At 36.9% G+C, this 23,840-nt stretch overlaps 1 protein-coding gene across 13 annotated transcripts in view; it reads left to right on the forward strand.

Annotated features, from left to right (window-relative positions):
* otofa (otoferlin a) overlaps positions 1–23,840 on the forward strand; it is an 86,153-nt gene that overhangs the window by 14,453 nt on the left and 47,860 nt on the right. For 12 of the 13 annotated variants that reach the window (XR_004947230.1, XM_036210407.1, XM_036210409.1 and 9 more), the window contains exons 3-4: positions 7,767–7,855; positions 22,985–23,084. Coding sequence is in view for 12 of the 13 variants with exons in the window: in XM_036210407.1 (XP_036066300.1) it covers positions 7,767–7,855; positions 22,985–23,084 (189 nt within the window). In the remaining variant the exon portion in view is untranslated. Of the gene's footprint in view, positions 1–7,766; positions 7,856–22,471; positions 22,825–22,984; positions 23,085–23,840 lie in introns of those variants that run through there. The other variant, XM_036210415.1, reaches the window with a different exon arrangement.

Consider the following 23,840-nt stretch of genomic DNA (forward strand, 5'->3'; position numbering starts at 1 on the left):
CTTGGCTGAGTCCCGCCTCTGGAACTGAGGTCCATTAACATAGAGTCTTGTTGCTTTATGCATGGACTAGCAGCATGCCTTTGAACTAGAATGCGGATGGCCTGCGTGGGGAATCTGTATTCATTATTCAGTGCATGGCGGGGCTTTTAGCCGCAGAACACCAGGGCTTTCCCCCGCAAAAGCTAGACAGAACCAGAGCACAGAACAGAGAGTCCTGGACTAGCTCGGAGTTGCTGCAGAAGCAATCAATGTGTGTGTTTCTGATAAGATATTGGATTTTTCAAGTGTATTGAAAACTAAATGATCCAGATAATGCTCGGGGAATTCAAAAACAAGCCCTACCTACCAGCTAAAATAGCTCCACGGTTTGGTATATCTGACTTTTTAATGGGAGTCTGGGGATTATGTAACTCTGAAGCCTCGTCCCTTTTTACTTTTTTATCACTGGAGCTTGTTTCTCAGCCCTTCAGCTGAAAGTTCTGCCGAAACATCACAGGAACCTTACTGTAACTCAGTTTTAAAGAATGTTAATTTAGCTTTCAGTGGACTGTTTCATGTGACGACGACACACTTCTGCTGATAAAGACGGAGGATGATAACAGCCAGCCATGAAATTCTGATTACTAAGGCAGGAAATACAAAATTAGCTTCTCTTCAAATAAACTTCAGAAAACGTGTCCACATTAAAGTTAATAATTTTAAATCTACGCTGAAACGCACACACATTACACAAGGAAGGCTTCTGATCTTCTGTCTCCTACCCCATCCCTGGTGGGAGGGCATTTAGCGAAGACATGTCCCTTTGGTGCTGGCTTCCTGGGCCCGGCGGATCTCTCTCCTCGCAGGAAGAGGGACCCCTGATTCTGGGGTGTCTATGTCCCTGTGGTGCAGGTTCTGGTCCTTGCCCATGAGGATCTCCAAATTTCCAACAGCGGTTGAACAGTTTTCACAACACTCTTGAGGCGACCCCCAATGTTATTGGGCATTATCACCTTGGGCGGAGATTGGCGGGACCCTGCCTTGCTCTCTTCTAGACTTCCCATGGGGATGGGGGGTGGTTGCCCAAAGCGTTGGATGGGTCTCCCTTGGGGGGACCAAGGCTTGTTGAGCCCCGTGGTGTGGCAGCGGTGGTATGTGTTCTTCTGACGTTGGGGGCCCTGTGGGGGTCCTGCTAGAACCGGTCTGGGAGGCTGATGGGATTTCACACTTGATTTAATATTTATTTTATCAGTGACCATGGCATGAGTGGGACAACTTTGAAGTGTACTTTAATTTCCGATAATGCTCACATTAAATGGCATTTAATTTATTAGTATTGTTATATGTTTATTAAGTTTTGTTTTTTAATTTTTTTTGTAATTTATGCTTTTGATGTATTATGTATTTGACATGTGGTGCGATGCGTTGTAACTACACCAATCTCAACTGCAGCAGCAAAGGAGGGCTACATATATAGTATATATATATATATATACTGTATATATATATACATACATATATACATATATAGTACATATATACTGTATATATATATATATATATATATATATATATATATATATATATATATATATATATATATATATTTATATACACGCACACACACATATATATACATACACACACACACACATATATATATATAGTTTTATTTTCTTTCTTTCTCTTCCGCTTCATCCCAGTTTTCTAAATATATCATATTAACCAAACAGGTTAAAGGAAACTATAAAATTACTGTTATTTTTCCCTGTCTTGCTGAATTGATAAACTGCGGAAAGACAGCCTATGTGTTTTTATTTTTTAAAATTTGGTTAAAACATGTTAATAACTAAAATACCATAGAGTTTAGTGGTAAATAACTTTAATGCACACCCAGGAGCCAATCAGAATCAAGTATTCACTCAGACTGTGGTATAAATTGAGCTATAACTGAGTAAAACAAGGTTTTAAAACTGAATAGCTGTTCAAAGTCATTTCTTAAATATATTTCAATAAAAATTGCACCTATCTTCATTTTTATGTATGAGTGCTGTCATAGTCAGAGCTCTTCAGTGAGTATGTCGTCCATGTCTTTATGAGCTGCAGTATTCTTGGCTTTTTCTGAAGCAGTCACTTAAGTCCTTCAAGCTTGAGGATTTATGCCCAGATCCTCGCCACTTCACTTCACAGTGAAGACATAATTAATGCAAAAGGTTTTATAACTTGACTATTAGCGGTTTGGGACTTTGCTCAATCTGATGACTGACGCCTTATCACTTTGAGCGGCTCTCACATGTGCATGATTAGAGTGAGCAGGAAAGCAGAGAGAGCTCAGTTCTGAACCACTTCCCAGATTATTTGGGTAATCAAGTTATCTGTTATATGAGCTCACACCATAGCACCATGTAGGTTGTGCTCTTAAACCAATAATGATAATAAAGGAGTCCATGCATTACAACACTCCTTTTCTCCACGGGTAATATTTCAGCATTTTTTCGCTTCCATCATTTGACCAAGAGGAGAATCAGTTTGGCTCGGGATGATACAAACACTTCCAGTGTTTGAATCCATTTTCATCAGTTTTTCACACTCCAGGCAACTTCATGGAAGAGCTTTCCCATCACATTATGAATAAATGATGACTTCAGCACAGTAATTTTATTGCTGCTCAGAGCTGGAGTGACGCTTTTCACTCCAAATTTACTGCACAAACATGAACTATATATATATATATATATATATATATATATATATATATATATATATATATATATATATAGTTGGTGACTCTAAATTGCCCCTAGGTATGAATGTGAGAGTAAATTGTGTGTGTGTGTTTGGGGCGCTGCGACAGACTGGCGACATGTCTAGGGTGAACCCTGTCTTCGCCCATCAGTAGCCGGGTTAGGCTCCAGCACCTTCGCAACCCCGAAAGGGACAATGCGGTCAAGAAAATGAAGGAATGAATGAATATATATATATATATATATATATATATATATATATATATACACACACATATTTATAACTTTGAAGGCCGAAGTGGAGAAGGGTTCCATGTGAACAGCAGTTGAACATGGGTCAGTCGGTCCTTTATCAGGGACCATGGCATGAGCGGGACAATGCTCTTCGATGTGTACTGTAATTCTGATAATGCTCACTTTAAATGGCATTTAATTTACGTGGAAACCATCGCTGCTTATGTTTGAGCCTTCTTTAAAGGGAAGAATTTTGTGTGTGTGTGTATATATATATATATACATACGTGTGCAGTTTGTTTATGGTAAAACAACTAAAACTATCATTACACAAGCACATATATGTATATATACACATAGAGAGAGAGATAGATATTTGTAGAGAGATAGATAAATGTGTGTGTATATATATATATATATATATATATATATATATATATATGTATATGTGTGGAGTGTATGTGTATATGTGTGTGGAGTTTATTTATGGTAAAACGACTAAAACTTTAATTTATATATATGTAAAAAAAACATATAGACAGAGAGAGAGAGATACAGAAATATACTGATATCTATGTAGACATAGATATTGATGGGTATATATATATATATATATATATATATATATATATATATATGGTAAATGGCGTATACTTGTATAGAGCTTTCTACCCTCCTTCGAGTATATATATATATATATATATATGTATATGGTAAATGGCGTATACTTGTATAGAGCTTTCTACCCTCCTTCAAGGGCCCAACGCGCTTCAGAGTCACAGACCCATTCACCCATTCATGCACACATTCACACACTGGTGGTGGCTCCGCTGCCGAACACTGGCGCCAACCTCCCACCAGAGGCAATTTGGGTTTCAGTGTCTTGTCCAAGGACACTTTGACACGGGAGTCGAGCCCGCTCGCTTTCGATCAGGAGTCGACCGCCCTACCGCTGCACCACGGCCGCCCCAAACATATATCAAATATATATATATACACACGTGTATGTGTGTGTGACTGATGTTTGTGCACGGTAAAAAAACTAAAACTATCATAGATAGATAGATAGAAGAATTCGCTGTTTTATTTTTCTTCTTTCACCGCATATGAATCAAAAATCTGTTATTGATTCCAACAGAAAAAATCTGAAACTACTTTTTACACATGAGAGCATCAAAAAGAGTCCATGGAGAGCAAATCATGGGACGGGGAGGTTCTCCTCCGCCATCTCCATGGCAACAGTCATGAAGAAGTGCATTTAAAAACTGAGGATGACCCGGTCATCCAACTGAAGCCCTCAGAGAGAGACTTGGGATCACAGCAGTCTACAGCGTTTAGCCCGCTGCAGCCTCGGAGGTTGTGGTTGGTGAGATCATCCCTGACAATTTTAATGAGCCACCTCGCTCCGCCAATTACTCTCAACGTCCATGAACTGCAGCTGAAAAAGCTGAGTGTGCTTTTAAAAATAAAAAAAGCCGTCCTGGGATTTTTCTTGTTTCTCTTCTTCTTTCTCATGCATTGCAGTGAGCTTTCCTCTACGTCTCATCACCCAAATGATCAGTGGCGTTCAGTGCTGAAGAAAGACGCAGTAGTTCTCATTAGTCTGTATTTTAGGCACCTTGAGTTTGAGCTGTGTGGTAGTGCAGCTTGATCCTCATGTCTGGTGGTTTTTCTTACATTTTATTTGACTACAATGTGTTTTGTTCTTTATTTATTTGCAAGTTTAATCACTTTTTCTACCAATATAATGCTTTCCTACTTCCAAACTGAGATGAAAAAAACATAAAACATGCATGCCCTTTTTCAACCATTAAACTTTGATGTACTTTTTTAAATTTAGACCAACGGGATGTGAGGTTTTTCATTCCAAAGCAAATAGTGGCAGGATAAGATCTTTTTTTCCGGTTAAGTTAATATAATCACCATCTAAGGTAAAAAAATCTTTTACCTGAGCAATAGTATTTCATATTTTTCTTATCTGTGTTTGTTTGTACACAGATAAGTTGGTGAGATCATCCCTTCAAGGTAGACAGAAAAGCGCTACACAAGTATACTCCACATACCATTTATGAGGCAAAGGGTGGTCACACCAGATTCTTACCTTCTCCGAGGTCCTAGACCCCCTTCACTGGAGCAAATTTGCAGATCTCACTGCTCTCTTTTCAGTCTAAGGCACACCTGTGCAATGATCCTACTGTCTAATCAGCCTCTTGATATGGCACACCTGTGATGCTCAGCAAAGGAGAAGCGTTCACATATTTGTGAACAATATTTGAGAGTAAATGTTTCAGATCTTTGAGTTCAAATGGGAACAAAAAACAAAGGTGTTGCATTTATGTGTTTGTAGATTAAGTTTTTATACTCCTGGGAAATTACCATGTCTATTCATTCTTAAGTGAGATAAATAAAAAACGAATCTCATGCCGCTGTGTATCTTCTTAGGTTATGCTGTTGTAATTCCCATTGTTTCTATTTGAGCTTCATTACCGCATTACTCTTTTTAATTACTAAAGATCACTTGATGAGATTTGGCAGTGAGCTGAAAGTATAACGCAGGAATGTTCCAGGAGAAGCAAAAGGAGTCCGACTTCGCCTTCCTGCCTGCTGGGTTTTGGATAAATAAGAGCACAGACTGCAGGTATGGGGTTAGAATCTCTGACTGATAGGTTAAAGTTGTGCAAGCAGAGATCCCAGATCTGAGCAGGAGCAGGTGGAAACCACAGGATTCAGTAATGGGACACTGGATGAATCTCTTTCCTGGCATCCTGCAGGCTTTTTATGACGAAGAGATTGTAAACTCCAGGGGGTGGATGAGGTTTTAATCACCTGTTCAACCTTCAGCACTTTACCCTCAAAAGCCTGGTTGCAAAAATGCAGTCATCTAAAGGGTTTTTGCTGAATTTAAATGAAAATTGATCATGTTTTTAGCTTTATGATGAGGGCTGTATAAGTATTGGAGGTAATAACTTTTAAATACTTTTATATATTTAGTGCTTGTTTGCTTTTGGACATAAAATCAAAGTCAAGCGTTCAATAATCGTGTTTAATTACTGAAGTAAGTCATGAGTTTTTGCCTGAAGCATTTTAAAATTGCATAACCTTCTTAATCAATCCTATTGTTAAAAGAAAGTGGTTCAATTCTGATTAATCTTACAATGTTTGTGGAATTTATTAAGGATTTTGTTCACGGAAAGCCTTTTTTTTAGCGCTGACAGAGGCCTTGGATTAGGTGCAACACACTGATCGATTTTCATAAATGCCACATATTATACTTGATAATAGATTGAGCTGTCAGTTTTTAACGTGTACAGTCATCTGTGAAATATAAAGCGTAGACATCACACTCGACCTTTCAGCTCACTATAGACGTGCATGCGCTGTTCTTCTATCTCTGGACTTGTTGTGGACAGCACTGTGATGAGAATGTTGTTGAAAAGAATCAATATTTTTTTTCCTTCTCAGCAATTGACCTCCAAGATGTTTTTTTAAAATAACTTTTCACTAAATTTCCATAGTGTTTTAAAGCATCTTTACCTGAAATATTAACACATTTTCATCCTCAAGTTGTCACATATTGACGTTTGGTTAAGTCACGTCGTTAATGTCACTTGACATTTTGGGTGTCCTCATCTCGTCATGTTTTGACAGGCTGGCTGTTCCTCTTAGGACACGGTTCCAGATGCGGTACAGGATGCAGTACCAGATACTGTACGTGATGCGCACTGGTCCTCAGGACACCTCCAGTACTGGTACCTTAACCCAGTACTAGTTTACGTCCGGTGCACCGGATGTGGTACCAGAGGTACACTGGTCCTCAGGACACGTCCAGTATCGGTACCTTAACCTGGTACTGGGTCATGGTACTGGTACTACATCTGGTACACTGGTTGCGGTTCTCAGGACGCCTCCAGTACCGGTACCTTAACCCAGTACTGGTTTACGTCCGGTGCACCAGATGCGGTACCAGAGATACACTGGTATTCAGGACATATCAAGTACCGGTACCTTAACCAGTACTGGTTTACGTCTGGTGCACCGGATGTGGTACCGGATGTACACTGGTCCTCAGGACACATTCAGTATTGGCACTTTAACCATAATCCGGTACTGAGTTAAGGTACCAGTACCGCATCTGGTACACCAGGCGCGGTACTGGATGCACACTGGTCCTCAGGACGCATCCAGTACCACTATCTTAACGCAGTACGGGTAACTTTACCTCAACCCGGTACTGGTTTGTGTCTGGTACAGCATCTGGTACACCGGTTGTGGTTCTCAGGACGCCTCTAGTACTGGTATTTTAACCCAGTACTGGTTTACGTCTGGTGCACCAGATGTGGTACCGGAGGTACACTGGTCCTCAGGACACGTCCAGTATCAGTACCTTAACCCGGTACTGGGTTAAGGTACTGGTACCACATCTGGTACACCAGGCGCGGTACTGGATGCACACTGGTCCTCAGGACACGTCCAGTACCACTACCTTAACCCAGTACGGGTAACCTTACCGGTACTGGTTTGCGTCTGGTACAGCATCTGGTACACCGGGCGCAGTACCGGATGTGCACTGGTCCTCAGGACATGTCCAGTACCGGTACATTAACCTTAACCCGGAAAAACGACAAGTTGGGAACACCCAAAACGTCAAAAAAATGACAAGGAGTCCTTAACCAAACGTCAATATGTGATGACTCGGGAGTGAGATTTTGTGAAAAAAACATTAAAAAAAGTTTTTAAATATGCAAATAAAACCAATTTAGTGTGCTTGCATAGTGTTTCTTTCATATTTCCATTGTGTTTGTGTTGCAGACGTTTCGATGGCCCATTGCCAGCCGGCTGGATGAAAACGAGATGCTGGAGATCCAAGTGTACAATTACAGTAAAGTTTTCTCTAACAGGTGAGATTCAGTGAATTAAACAAAGATTCTTTAAAAACTATTGTCTCATCGGGGTCGTTTGATTTGAAAACTGATGCTGAAACTTTATCAAGGAAGCTAACTTGAAGTAAGGTTGGAGTTGGGCTGGATGACTTCATCACTTCTCTTAGCCTGTGGAAAGTGGAACATCCTCTGTAGAATCTGTGTGATGCCTCCAGAGATCGCTACAGATACGAGATGGGAACTTTTTGAATAAGTGCAGCACCGCTGCACCTTCAGGGTGTGACTTTCTGATGAAGTTTTGCCTCTAAGAAGTTGATAAGGAGATTTTTTAGTAGATAGGCCAAATTAAGAGCTGCTTGGTATCCATCCATCATCTACTTTGTCCTGTGCGGTTGATGACTTTCTTGGGCTGCTATTGTAGTGGGAAGGTGAGGTACACCTTAACCAGCATGCAAGACCATCAGAGAGCCACACTCACACATAGTGGACAATGTAGTTAAGGAGAAAAACTGGAGAAGTACTTGGAGAATTGCATAATTGAGGCACAAAAGTGAGAAAAACAGAGCTGGAGTTGTTGTTTTTGGAGTATTTTTTCTCTTCAGTTTGCTGCTTTGCACAAAAACAAAACAATTTGATGGACCCTCACAGTTCACAGTTTTTCTGAAGTTAATTGATTTATTTTTTCCCTATTTATTTAGATGTATAAACTGCTGAATACATAAATATTGGTTTGGTTTTTTTATCTGAGGAGATTTGTTTCTAATAGGCAGGAGGTGATTGTTCTGTCATTGGTGTGGTCACATGAACATGGTGACATCACTCACCAACATATTCATCCCAAGTCGTCCCAAATTGACGTTTGATTAAACGTTTTGGTGTCCCCAACTTGTCATCTTTTGACGTCCTGGCTGTTTGTGAAATCCAGGGTCCGAAACCTTCGGGATGTGGTCCCGGATGCGCACTGGTCCTTGGGACACGTCCAGTACCTGTACCCTAAACCAGTAACAGTGCCGCATCAGGTTAGGGTACTGGTACCAGGTTTGGGTACTGGTGTCGCGATACTGGACCGGTTGGAGACCCATGATTTTAAGTCCCCCTCCAATGAAAATCCAGTTTTTTGAGTTTTTATCATGTCTGTGTGGCATTTTTCTTCAGAAACAGAACAAATTTAACAAGAAATCATTTTTTTTTGCATTTCTGAGTATTTCTCCTTTTAAATCTGTCAATCAAACAGTCTTGGACAGACTCTGTTTGAATGAATGATCTTCTTTCCATCAACAGCTCTGCTGCACATGCACTAAACCCTCATCTGTTCTAGCGTGTCTTGTTCAGGTTCTGGAGAAGAGAAGATGGTATCTTCACATTGACTGCAGTCAAATGAGCCGCCGTTCACATTTCTGTGGTCAAATCAGCATCACTGGATTTTTGGTGTGAGTTTCATCCAATACTTATGGTAGCAGGACTGAGAACGCTGGAAAATCTCCACCAGACTCCACGGAGCTTCTTGATGTGACCACGGAAATGTGAACGGCGGCTCATTTGACCGCAGTTGGAAAGGATTGTAAATCAATGAAAGAGAATTTTGATGTTAGCTTTCATTATTTTATCAAGAACTCTGAGAAACCAATGATTGAATGTATTGATCACAGCAACGTCAATAAACATTGTAGAATTAGCTAAAAGAGTCTGGAAGGAAAAAAAAATTCAGGATTTTGGAGGAAGTTCTGTCCATGAAGATCTTCACTTCCTCGTCCAGCTGACACCTGAACCATACGGCTGGACATTACTGATATTGTTTGACTTTTTTATGTAAAGATTTACACTAGCAGACACAGAGCTATCATAATCAGACAGTGGGAGATCAGGGGCGGAGCTCCAAAAGCCACACCCCCTCAGAGAATATTTGGAAACAGAGACTTTAGATCAACATAAAAAATGGCTTTTTAAGACATTTAGGTTAGGCTAAAAACGTCATAATCATAATTAAAACACTACTATCATGGGGAGACTTTATTGGAACATCCAGTGCGTCGAAAAACGGTGAGTTGGTCCTTTATGTGAGGGGTCTTTAACCAAACGTCAATACGTGACGACTTGGGATTGAGAATGTGTTGTACTCACAGTATTGACAGGGTGAGACTGTAGTTGTGCCTCTTTAGGCGACATAATGAAGAGTTTGAGAAGCGCAATCGTACACTAACTAATACTGCTAAAAGAAAAGTCATGAGTCATGCTCACATACGTGGTTTTATGTTGGGGTCTCTACGTGAAAGGGCCTTAAATTAATGTATCTGTGACTCCCCAAATGCTTCATCTCAATGTGTCTTGACAGATGTTGACCACTCCAGCCGTTCTTGCTGTTAGTGCCACACCTGTTTGTGTCCAAACGAAGCCAGAGGCCGAAAACAAAATTTATCCCAAATTGATGCACAACACCCAACAGCATTTCACCGTAAACAGTTTGTGGCCTCGGCGCCTGCTTTAGCTGTCACCGCCTGTGACCGATTCACATTGACACATCGCAAGTGTTTTTCAACTAAGAGAGAACAAGCTGGAATTTCCCAAGAGCTTGACCTAAATGGATTAAATCGCCTGTGTAACACATTGGAAACCACAAACCCGGCCGGCTATGAGTCCCTTTACCTTCAGGTAATGAAATGGCAATAAAACACCCCCCACTAAAACAATGACACTCCTGCCGTCTGATTATCAGCTCAACAAAAAAACTATCTGATTAGGAACTATCAGTTTAGGCACAATTTTCTTTAATTGTCAAATAATGAGTTTGAAGTTTGATAGAATTTTGACATGTTTATAATGAGAGCACAGATACAAGCTAATGCTGTTTTCTCCTGTTTGTGCTGAGATTGGCTAATTAAACCGCTCCACTTTACTGCCTGTTTTTATTCTTCTTCACCTCCTCTGGTTGATACTTTGCTCTGTTGCCTCCAGATAATGTGCTGTGGAGTTTTGAGCTAGAAATAATAAATGTTATATCTTGTTGAACATCCCAACATTGAGGTGAATCCGATTTAGCAATGACAAGAATAACAAAACAGATTGAGGACATCACATTATCCGCACAGTCAGTTTAGTTTGGTATGCTTGGCCGTGTGCACATGTCAGCGTCGGTTGTTGTTTGACGGTGTGTTGCTGTGTGAGTGTTCTCCACTTAGGAAGAGGACTGAAGGTTAAAAGTTAGTGACAGGTGTGTAGGACGGAGGAGCAGCAGCGCCACACCAAAGCAGATCCAATCTGTCAGGAGCTGCTATTAGTTCAGCTGAGAGACAGACGGTTTACTGCAGCGGGATCAGATATCTTAAGACCAAAGAGTCTAAGACAGGAGTGTCAAACTTAATCACACAACGGGCCAAGATCCAAAACAGACCTCAGGTCGCGGGTCGAAGTGGAGAAACACTTATTGAACTCACTAAAGCTACATTTTTAAAACCGTAACTTTTTAACATATTTATGAACTAGATATATAGCATTGCCTGTGATAATGCTAGTGTGAATGCTGAATTTGGATCCTGAAGATGCTAATGCTGATAGCTGAAGATGCTGAAATTGATGGCTAAAAACGCTGAAGCTGATAACCAGCCAAAATGTTAGCTAAATGCCAAATTAGCCTAAAAAAACCCTGTCGTTTAACCAAAACAGCAAGCATGTAGCTGAAAAAAATAGCTAAGCTTCAAAATAGCATAAACAATTGAAAAAAGCTAAAACAGGTAGTCTGTAGCTGAAAAAATAGCTAAACTTCAAAACAGCATAAACAACTGAAAAAAGCCAAATCAGGTAGTGTGTAGCTGAAAAAATAGCTAAACTTCAGAATAACCTAAAAAAACTGGAATCCCAAAATTAGCCAAAACAGCTAGCATGTAGCTGAAAAAAATCTAAACTTCAAAACAGCATAAACAACTGAAAAAAAGCCAAATGGTGTAGCATGTAACTGAAAAAATAGCTAAACTTCAAAATAGCCTAAAAAAACTGAAAAAAGCCAAATCAGGTAGTGTGTAGCTGAAAAAATTGCTAAGCTTCAAAATAGCATAAACAATTGAAAAAAGCTAAAACAGGTAGTCTGTAGCTGAAAAAATAGCTAAACTTCAAAACAGCATAAACAACTGAAAAAGCCAAATCAGGTAGTGTGTAGCTGAAAAAATAGCTAAATTTCAAAATAGCCTAAAAAAACAAAAAAAAGCCAAAATTAGCCAAAACAGCTAGCATGTTGCTGAAATATTAGCTAAACTTCAAGACGGCCTAAAAAATAGTCCAGAATTTCCATTTTTAAAACTTCAAAACCTTAACGTTTTAACATATTTATGAATAATAAAAAGGCAGGAATATTATTCCAGAATAAATCAACGTAAACCTTAAAAAAACTTTGAGTATTTTACTCTTTATAAAAATATATTTTGTCAAAATTACATGTTAGAAATGAGCGCAAGATAACATCGGGGCATTAATAACAATAAAATAAAATGATCTGGAGGGCCGCATAGAATTACCCGGAGGGCCGGGTCCGGCCCCCGGGCCTTGACTTTGACACATGTGCTCTAATAGCTTTATTTTGTTGTTTTTGATCGAATTTTAGTGTAAAACAAAAATGAGCAAACACTAAGTGTTAAAAGATTCACTTCGATAATCTTTATAGCTATTTTAAATGCATTCCCATAAGTTTTTTTTATTATGATTATGCTGTTTTTAGCCACATTTTTTCTTGATTTTGTCTAAAAACCTTATACTTTTAATCACAGGGAATGATTTTGCAATATGGTTGAAGTGGGACTTTAAGTCCATATGTCATCACTCAGATGACTAAAAAAACCTAAAAACCTTCATCGACACAAATAAAAAACAGAATTTGGCGATGATAAACTTTTTAATTCCACCTCCTAAATTTGGGAGTTTTCTGTGCACTATATGCACTGAGACATCAGTGACACCACATTGTCTTTTGTTATAAATGTACCTAATCACAAGTGATATTTCCTTTTTTTTTATTCAAATAATTGGCAAAAACAAAGAAAATTCCATCTTAGCACCAAAAACTAGAATATAAACTAGAATTCTTATAATGGTCTTGCAGGCATAGAAATGCAAACACAAATGGAACCTGACACATACTGTAGACGGTGAATAATTTAAGGTGAGTCATAGCTGCTGTTGTTCTTCACACCTGCTTCATATACGTCCACAGGTTGCATCATTACCAGGATAACTGATCTACTTCATCACTGTAAGCACCAAAACACAGCGAGGCCAGCGTGTCACGCCCTGCAAACATAAGTGTGGTCACATTACCACGGCACAAAGCGGAGGCAGTGATCCGAGACGCCATCGGTGCTGCAAGGGCAGGTTTCAGTTTTTGTTTTTGCTTTCAGGTGACGGGTATCAGATTTCATATAATGTGTGAAGCAAAAAAGGAGTCACAAGTCATGACTTCACAAGAACACTGTGACTTGTGAAGTAATTTTTGCGCTATTTATCTTCGTTATTTTATAGCTTTACAATATCTGTTTACAGATTTAAGTAGAACTTCCCTCATTTACCGTTTTCTCTTCAGAAAATCCACATTAATTGTTTTTTTGCCCACATTTGAACACCTTGGCTTAAAACATTTATCTGTTAATTTGGGCTTTTTCATAGATTGCAAAAACAGGATCTCTCTAGAACATGATGAATATTTATTGAACACTCTAAAACTACATTTAAAAAACATTAAAACCGTAACTTTTTAACATACTTATGAACTAGATATATAGAACTACCTGTGATAATGTTAGTGTGAATGCTATTTAGCCACTGAAGAGGCTGAATTGATAGCTGAAAACTGTGCTGATAGCTGAAAACACTGAATTTAAAAGCTGAAAACAAAGAAGTTCATTTCTAAAAATGCTGAAGCTGATAGCTGAAAACACTGAAGTTTATAGCTGAAAACGCTGCTGATAGCTGGAAACGCTAAAGTGTATAGCTGAAAATGCTGCTGATAGCTGAAAACGCTAAAGTGTATAGCTGAAAACGCTGCTAATAGCTGAAAACGCTGAAGTGTATAGCTGAAAACACTGAAGTTTATATCTGAAAATGCTGCTGATAACTGAAAACGCTGAAGTGTATAGCTGAAAACGCTGCTGATAGCTGAAAACACTGAAGTTTATATCTGAAAACGCTGCTGATAGCTTAAAACGCTGAAGTGCATAGCTGAAAACGCTGCTGATAGCTGAAAACACTAAAGTGTATAGCTGAAAACGCTGCTGATAGCTGAAAACACTAAAGTGTATAGCTGAAAACGCTGCTGATAGCTGAAAACGCTGAAGTGTATAGCTGAAAACACTGAAGTTTATATCTGAAAACGCTGCTGATAACTGAAAACGCTGAAGTGTATAGCTGAAAACGCTGCTGATAGCTGAAAACACTGAAGTTTATATCTGAAAACACTGCTGATAGCTGAAAACGCTGAAGTGTATGGCTGAAAACGCTGCTGATAGCTGAAAACGCTGAAGCTAAAAGCTGAAAACACTGAAGTTGATAGCCAGCTAAAATATCAGCTAGATGTCAAATTAGCCTGAAACACGAGGAAACGTAATGAAATGATGAAAACTTAGGTTAGGCAAAAACAGCTGCCTGTAGCTGAAATATTAGCTAAACTCCTTAATAGCCTAATAAAACAACAAAAAAGACTAAATTTGTCAAAACAAATAGCACTTAGCTGAAGTATTAGCTAAACTCCAAAATTGACAAAAAAGGAAATAAAAACTAAATCAGCCCAAACAGTTAGCATGTAGCTGAAAAAATAGCTAAACTCCAAAGCAGCCAAAAAAACTTAATAAAAAAAGCCTAAATTAGCTAAAACAGCTAGCATGTAGCTGAAATATTAGCTAAACTCGAAATGGACAAAAAACATAAAAACCCTAAATTAGCCAAAACAGTTAGCATGTAGCTAAATAAATACCTCATCATCAAAATAGCCTAAAAAAGTGAAATAAAGCCTAAATTTGCCAAAACAGCCAACGTGTGAATATTAGCCTAACTACAAAACAGACAAAAAAAGTAAAACGAAAAAAGGCTAGATTAGCCAAAGCAGCTAGCATGTAGCTGAAATATTAGCTAAACTCAAAAATATTCATCAATATTTTATTCTCCATAAAATATATATTTTGTCAGAATTTTACAAGTTAGAAATAAGCATAAGATAACATAAAATGATCCTGGAGGGCCGGATAGAATTACTCGGAGGGCCGGATCCGGCCCCCGGGCCTTGACTTTGACACACGTGGTCTAAACGATAAATCCAGCTCTCCATCTGGCATCATCACTGGGTAAAACTTTGTGAAAAGTCTCCAGTATTCATCTGGGAGCGCTGCAGTACACAGATCTCAAATCTGTCGCCCACTTCCCTATTTCATTCTCATTTAAGTTTATAATTAATAATCAACTTGATGTGTTTGGACAGCCAACATAACAAAGTATCAAACAGTCATTCCAGAAAAAACATGGAGAAATTAAATTTTAGTGACCAATCATTTAAGTAAATATATAGTGGATTATAATGAATCTTTTATTTAGATTTTCTTAGATACCAGCAGCCGTAAATACAAAGAGCTGCATTCACCACTCCTGTTTTACCCTCCCCTTTTTTTCCGCCAGTATGAGTTTGTATTAGAAATCTGGGTCATGTTGCATATCTGCAGGAGTCTTTGTAAGGGTTTGGTAGAGGAGTGTAGCTCTAACAGAACTCTGCCTGCAGGCATGGCAGCAACAAGAGCTTCTAAAGCTCACTCTGTCACCAGCTGCTGCAGATATTTAACACTCCGTCTCCACCGAAAACCTTTGAGGATCACGATGGGTTAAAAAAAAAGAATAAAGCTCTGAATTATGGAAAGGGATGAAAGTAAATTGTTTGTCAATAATAAATGCAAGCCTTTGAAATGCTAAAAAGTGAGTTAGAACACGATAGGGCCCCTTCAGTTCAATTATTCAGCGCTTGAACATGCCTTACAATGGCCAAAAGGAAATTACAGAGCTTTTTCTTATCTAAACAGCTCTGGACATATCGATCACGCCTAGATGGGCCAAAGAAATCGTCCCTTATAGCGCAGCGGGAACACAAAGCTCCAATAAAATGTTTCAAGAGAATTCTGATTCTATCTGTGCTGGTTAAACTCTTTTCTTCAGTTGCATCAGTAATCTGAGAGCGAGATTTAAACACACCTTTCTTAAAAAATAAAAGATACATTTATGCTCTAAGGGAATGCTTCAAAACGGTTCTGGAAGTTTCATTTCACCTCATTTGGAAGTCCCTGAAAAAGGAAGGACTGATGCAGGAAATAATTACATATAATATCTTTTTTATTTGCGCACTGATAAGAGGCGCCTGCCTTTGTTGGTAGTCTTCGCTCATGAATTTAATGATAGTATTTGGTGTCTTTCATATGCTGGCGCAGGTGTGTTTGTGTACTTTGAGTGTGTGCTCGCTCTCTTTCATCCATTTAGTGTAAAAAAAGCCCTCCCTGTTTGCTGCATTTGCTTTTCCTCTATTTCTATACGTGCTCAGTTACTGTGTTTACTCGTAAAAGGTCTTCAAATGTCACAGACTCCTGTTTTTTTCCAATTTCTGTGCAATTTCCTTGCTACACTTGCACATGCATCCACCTTTAATGTATTTATGCAATTAAATATTCTTAAAGTTAGTTGTTTTTGGTCCATATTTAATCAGAAACTTAAGAAAAGTAGCAGAAATGACATACGGCGGCGACAACATTACTGTACATCCTTGAGGTCGACAATCTGCGGCTCCAGATCCACATGTGGATCTTTTATCTCTCCATGGTGGCTCCTTATTGGTCAAATCATGGAGGCTGCTGACTGTCAGAGTCAACACCTCTCTGCTAATGGCTGCCTAATCAAAACTACCTAAAGAAAACAAATAAACAAAGCCAGAAAAATAAGACTACCAAGGTTCAAACTAAAATAACAAAACCCAGCAGTATAAGACTGCTGAGGACAAAGAGGAAAAAAAATAAATAAAAGAAAAATAAAATGGCATTTTTTTATTACTAAACTTAAATTAGCATATATTTAACTTAAATTTATGAGCTGATGGCCAGATCCGTCACTCCAGATCAGTTTAATTTATTGTTATTAATGTTCTGATGTTATCTTATGGTTTTTTCGAACTTGTATAACTTTGACAAATATATATTTTATGGAGAGTAAAATATTGAAAGTTTTTTAAGGTTTAAGTTGATTTATTCTGGAATAATTATCCTGCCTTTTTATTATTCATAATTATGTTTAAAAAGTTGCAAGTTTAAAGTTTTTAAAAAATAGCATTCTGCTAGCTTTTTGGACTGTTTTGGCATTTACTAAGATTTTTTAGGCTATTTTGGAGTTTAGCTAATATTTCAGCTACATGCTAGCTATTTTGGCTAATTTAGGCATTTCTTTAAAGTTTTTTAGGCTCTTTTGGAGTTAGGCTAATATTTACATGCTAGCTGTTTTGGCTAATTTAGGCTTTTTTTCGGTTTTTTAGGATATTTTGAAGTTTAGCTAATATTTCAGCTACATGCTAGCGGTTTTGGCTAATTTAGTCGTTTCTTTTAAAGTTTTTAGGCTGTTTTAGAGTTAGGCTAATATTTACATGCTAACTGTTATGGTTAACTTAGACATTTTTTTTCGTTTTTTTAGGATATTTTGAAGTTTAGCTTTTTTTTAGCTACATGCTAGCGGTTTTGGCTAATTTAGGCATTTTTTTTTAAGTTTTTTAGGCTGTTTTGGAGTTAGGCTAATATTAACACGCTAACTGTTTTGGCTAATTTAGTCTTTTTTTGTTTTTTTTAGGATATTTTGAAGTTTAGCTATTTTTTTGCTTACCAAAGTTTTTTCTTTTTCTTTTAGTTTTTTGGCTAATTTGGCATTTAGCTAATAACGTAGCTAGCTATCAGCTTCAGCGTTTTCAGATATCAGCTTTAGCATCTTCGGCTATCAGCACTAGCAAATTCAGCTTACAACATTCATACTAGCATAAATGCAGGTAATGCTATAGCTAGTTCATAATTATGTTAAAAAGTTACATTTTTAAAGTTTTAAAAATTAGTTTTAGAGAGTTCAAAATGTTGTGCACTGAGGATTTTTGGCCGTTTGTGTAATTAAGTTTGACACTCCTGACATAGATGATAAACTATGTTGGTTTTTACATCCCTATTTTTAGATTTTTGCTTTTGTTTGTGCCAAAAATTAGACATAATTCCTTTTATTTATTAAAAAAAAGGTCATGAATGCAAATCCAAATTACTCAAAGGCTAAAGTAAAACTATGCGGCTCCTTGTAGGTTTTGATCAGCAGAAAACGAACCCAAAAAACTATTTTACTGTTAAAGGTTGCTCTTATGTTGGTTGATAGTTCTGCAAACAAACAACACAGCGCTATGGAGGAAACTCTTTAAATTATTCACCGGCTTTAATTGTCAGCTTGAATGGGGACTTACTGGGTTTCCTCCCACTCGTGTTCATCAATGGTCCGGGCACACAGCCTAAAAAACTTGCAGCAATTGTCCAGAAGTGGAATTTTTGTCCCAGATTTGAAACGTTTCAAAGAGAAGCAGAATGCCAAAAAGCATCAATATCTTATAATCTGTCAGAGATGCACTTCAGGAAAAGAACTATTTCAGGATGAACACTTGTTATCTTTGTGCAACATCCTCACTCCTTAAATTTCTAGTTTTAGCATCGAGTGTTTGAAACCATTCTTAATGGAAAAGATAACATTTGAAAAAACACTAGTCTGAGTTTTTACTTTCATTCTGCCTTTTTTAAACTTTATTTCTCGTTTCTAATGCCGTGACGGCATCATGAGATTAGTCACGACTCTCTGGGTGAATTCACACCAGGACTGTTTGGTTCTTATTAGAGTTTTTTATTTTCCTCACAAAATCATTTGGCCAGACGTGAAAACTCTTTCAATCAATCTGGATTGTGATCTGGACCAAACAGCTGCTGTTCAAACAATTCAAAGTAAAGTTAAGAGAAAGCCACAAATAAGGGAACAGAAGCACAAACGGTTCTATCTGGTCATATTACAGTGAGAAACGGGCCTAATGCAAGTATTTAGTCATAATATTGCTGGTATTTGTGTCTCGTCATCTTTGTGTTAAATTTGTGTATTTACAATACTAATAATTGTGTCCTAACCATGACCAGCTTTTGTGTTCGAGTTGTTATTTATAACAAAATATAAAGCAGTTATCGACTACTTCTACCACTCGCTGAAAGGCCAGACTATGTTGATACACTTTGTACTTTTCCTTCTTGAAATGTTTAGTATTTTTGTAGGAGTAGAAGGTCAAAAATAGAATTTGTTTTGGTTGTTTTATGTATGATAGCGATAGGTTTAAATACATTTTCTTCTTCCAACTCCCTTTCAAACCTTAAGTGAGTCAACATTTAATGTAAACTTGTTTTTGGTTGTTTTGTTTATCGTCCACAGTTGCACAAACTAACAAAATAACGAAATAACAGATGAAATAACAAAATAACTAAATAACAAAATAACGTCTGAACGAATTAACAAAATAAAGAAATAAACAAAAGAACAAAAAAAAAACCTCACAAAATAACGAAATAACGGCTGAAAGAATGAACAAAATAACAAACTAAATAAATAACTGATGAAATAATAAATTGACGAACAAACTAGCGAACAAAAAAAAACAAACTAATGAACGAAATAATGAACAAACAAAATAACAAAATAAACAAAATAACAAATGAAATAATGAACAAAAAATTAACTGATAAACAAAATAATGAACTAACAAAATAAAATAATGAACTCACGAAATAACAAAATAACTCACGAACTAACTAGTGAAATAACAAACTAAATAACAATCAAAAAACAAGCCAACAAACAAAATAACAAACGAAATATTGAACAAAAAATTAACTGATAAACAAAATAATGAACTCACAAAATAACTAATGAAATAACAAACTAAGTAACAATCAAAAAAGAAACTAACAAACGACATAACAAAATAACGCACCACCTAACTAAGGAAATAACAAACGAAATAATAATCAAAAAACACACTAACAAACAAAATAACGAACACAATCACAAACTAACAAACGAAATAATGATCAAAATAACAAACTAACAAACTAAAAAAATAACGAATTAAATAAATAAATAACATTTTGCTGTAGCTTCTGCTTCTGTGAACAACTCATCTGCGAAAATAGATTTTTATTTCTAGTTATAATCAATAAAAAGTCTGATTTTATTCATTTATTTACTTTTTTGTGTGAAATGTTTCTTCCTGACCAGTGTTTGTTTTAGAAGATTTCACCTCAAACTCTCATAACTACTCAGTGTTGTAGGCACACCTGTCCAAATTCTCGTTATTGCAAATTTCTACTCAGCCAATCACACGGCAGCAAACATTTAGGGATAAAGACATGATCAAAATGATGTTCTGCAGTTCAAACTGAGCATCGGAATGATGAAGAACGGGGATTCAAGTGGATCTAAGTGTCCAAGCTGATCTACAGGGATTTTCACCCACAACCACCTCTAGAGTTCACAGAGAATGGTCAGAAAAAGAGAAAATACCCAGCAAGCTGGTAATATTGCTCTTTATTGCTTGTTTAACCAACAATTTCTTTTACAGAGCATTTCTATATTATATAATCCATTAGATCTGTTCCTAAATGCTGGTTCTCCACATTCATATTTATGTAAAGACTCCCGATAACTTTGTAAATTGTTTTTTACATTTTTATTGTTACAACTGTTTTTTTACTGATCACCATTTTTTTGTCTTCATCATTTTATGGAACCTAAATTCTCACCTTCCTTCCTCCCCATTTGATTAATCTGCCAACCCACATCAAGTATGAACTTCTACCTGCAGTTCGCTGCATATATTTAATTTAAATGCTAATTTTTCAACATCGAGGCGTACACCTAAACCCAAAAGATGCTTCAGATCTTTAGAAGTAAGTAAGGTTAGGTTTGTCTCTATACACTTTTAGGTAAAAAGTCTGGAAAACTTTAATTAACTAAGAAAAAGTCAAAGAAATGCTCCATGGATCTTTGTTTTGTGTGGTCCTCAGGGTAAGAAAGTAAGACAAGCTGCATTGAGTTGCTGCTCAGCGAGTGTGAATACGTTTTATAGTAAAGCCCCACATTATAGAGGATTGATTTTTGTGTGGAAAAAGTTTCAAACATTCTGGGTTTAAATGTTTTCAAGGTCCTAAAAGTGCAGTATACAACCTTATTTAGAAAATAAGTAATGTCTGGAAAACTATAAATTAGCTTTACTGTGTTCAAGGTGACTAAATCAACACTTAAAGACACTAAAAGTCAAAGCAAACCTTTTCTGAGTGGCAGCAATATTCCTACAGGAGCTGAATATGATTAAATCTTAAGATACAGAAATCTGTATAAAACATTATTTATTTATTTTAATTAGAGCTGCCACGATTAGTGAACTAATCAACAACTAAAGACTATTAAAATAGTCGACGAGTAATTTAATGGTCGTTTACTCGTTACTTTATATTATATGGAGTCGGATTGTAGGAAAGTTGAAAGTTATAATGGCATCATGGTACCTGTTTGGACTATTTTGGCATTTATTAAGTTTTTTTTTTGGCTATTTTGGAGTTTAGCTAAAATGAGCTACATGCTAGCTGTTTTGGCTCATTTAAGATTTTTCCATTTTTGGGCTATTTTTTTAAATTAAGCTCATATTTCAGCTACATGCTACTAATTTTAGCTAATTTTGAATTTTCTTTTTCCCTTTTTTAGTCTGTTTTGGGGTTTAGCTAATATTTCAGCTACATGCTAGCTGTTTTGCCTAATTTAGGATTTTTTTTTCAGTGTTTTAGGCTATTTTAGAGTTTAGCTAACATTTCGGCTACATGCTAGCTGTTTTGCCTACGTTAGGATTTTTTCAACTTTGGGCTGTTTTGGAGTCTAGCTACTATTTCTGCTACATGCTAGCAATTTTGGCTAATTTTGGATTTTTTTGTTTCTCCAGTTTTAGGCTATTTTGGAGTTTAGCTAATATTTCTGCTACATGCTAGCTGTTTTGGATCTTTTTTTTCTTTTTTGGGGGTATTTTAGAGTTTAGCTAATATTTCAGTTACATGTTAGTTGTTTTGGCTAATTTAAGATTTTTCCAATTTTAGGCTATATTTGAGTTTAATAGTATTTTAGCTACATGCTAGCTATTTTGGCTAATTTAGGATTTTTTTCATTCTTTAGACTGTTTTGGAGTTTAGCTAATATTTCAGCTGCATGCTAGCTGTTTTGGCTAATTTAAGCTTTTTTAAGTTTTTTAGGCTAATTTGTCATTTAACTAATATTTTAGCTGGCTATCAGCTTCAGGTTTTTTTCAGCTATTAGCTTCAGCAATTTCAGCCATAAACTTCAGAGTTTTAAGCTATCAGCTGAAGCATTTTTAGCTATCGATTTCAGCATCTCCAGCGGCCAAATTCATCTTACAGCATTCATGCTAGCATTATTGCTGGTAATGTTATATATCTAGTTTTTAGTTATTTTAAAGCTAATAATGGTTAAGATGTGTGTTTTACATCCTGTTTGTGTATGACCTGATTAGTCGACTAATCGGGAAAAAATAATCGGTGTTTAGTCGACTATTAAATTACTAGTTTGTGGCAGCACTAATTCTAATGAAGCCTAATACAGTTATAGTCTTTGAACCTAAAAAATAGATCAGTACTGAAAATGATCTCTTTTAACATCTCATTTTTAATTGTATTTAATAGCAACAACATTCATTTGTGTTATCAAATGCTGCTTTCATTCTTTTCCCACATCGTCCTTTCTAAAAGCTCCAAACATGATGCTGCACCTTTTCTATGGGACTCCATTAGGCTTTATCTTCTCTGTTCGAGCTTTCATTCACAAACTCACATCACCGTAGCAACAAATGAACCAGCGGAGGAGAGGAGATGCCTGTGGTGAGATGGACATACAGTCTGTCTGAGTTTATTAGAGAATCTGACAACAGGACTTTCAACAGATGGGAGGCTGAAGGGGAACAAAAAAAGAAATCACACAATTGATGCATTGATTTGAATGATTCCTCTTTTTATGGCTTTCTGCTGGTGTTTTCTGCAGACTGGTCGGGACTTTCTGCATGGTGCTGCAGAAGGTGGCTGAAGAGGGACATTTGGAACTAACGGACACGCTCATCGATGAGAACAACACGTCGATAAAAGTAAGTACTCAGTCTGGAGGGACATTTAGCACAATTCAGACATAACTGTTCATTTAGGACGTTTATTTTGTTTTTTTTCATTGATACACAACAGATAATCCTAGTTTTAAAGTGAAAATAAAAAATCATCTTTTGATCTATTTTAAAAACGTCTTTTATTTATGGTTAGCAAAATTTAAAACAACTTGGTATTTTCAAGGACATAGTTTCTGCAGAGCGGCAGGGGATCATTAGAAATTCAGCTCGAAATTCTGGGTGGAACCAGAGTAAGCCTGCACTCATTTCCCATTGTCCCTTTGGTTGCACTCTCTCCCGCTAGCTTACAGCTACTCACACCCACAAACTAACATCACTGGTGCAACAAAAATGGGGAGCACCATCAGAGCTGTCAGACGCTCAATTTTTAGTCAGAAAATGATAGTTTAACAAATTGAATTCCTAAACAACATAAAATTAGCTTTTGTGCGAATAATACTTTTTTTGATTTACTACCACTTTCATTCCCTTGATTACATTCTTTTTTTTCTGGGGCTGTTATCGAAGCAGGGATTCTAGAAAGTATTATTGTAGGGAAATATTGTGACATTTATGATTTTTTAATGCGCATTTTGTTTACAGTTTAGGGACTTCTTATTTAAAAAAACAACTTTTGCCTTTGCTTTACACTGTAAAAATGTAACTTTAATAGAGTAAAAAGGATCTTGTTTCAAGTGTCTGACTTTAAAGAAAAAAAAATTATCAAAGAAGTTTTTCAAT

This window comes from Oryzias melastigma, linkage group LG24 (assembly GCF_002922805.2).
Source record: "Oryzias melastigma strain HK-1 linkage group LG24, ASM292280v2, whole genome shotgun sequence".
Lineage (NCBI taxonomy): Eukaryota > Metazoa > Chordata > Actinopteri > Beloniformes > Adrianichthyidae > Oryzias > Oryzias melastigma.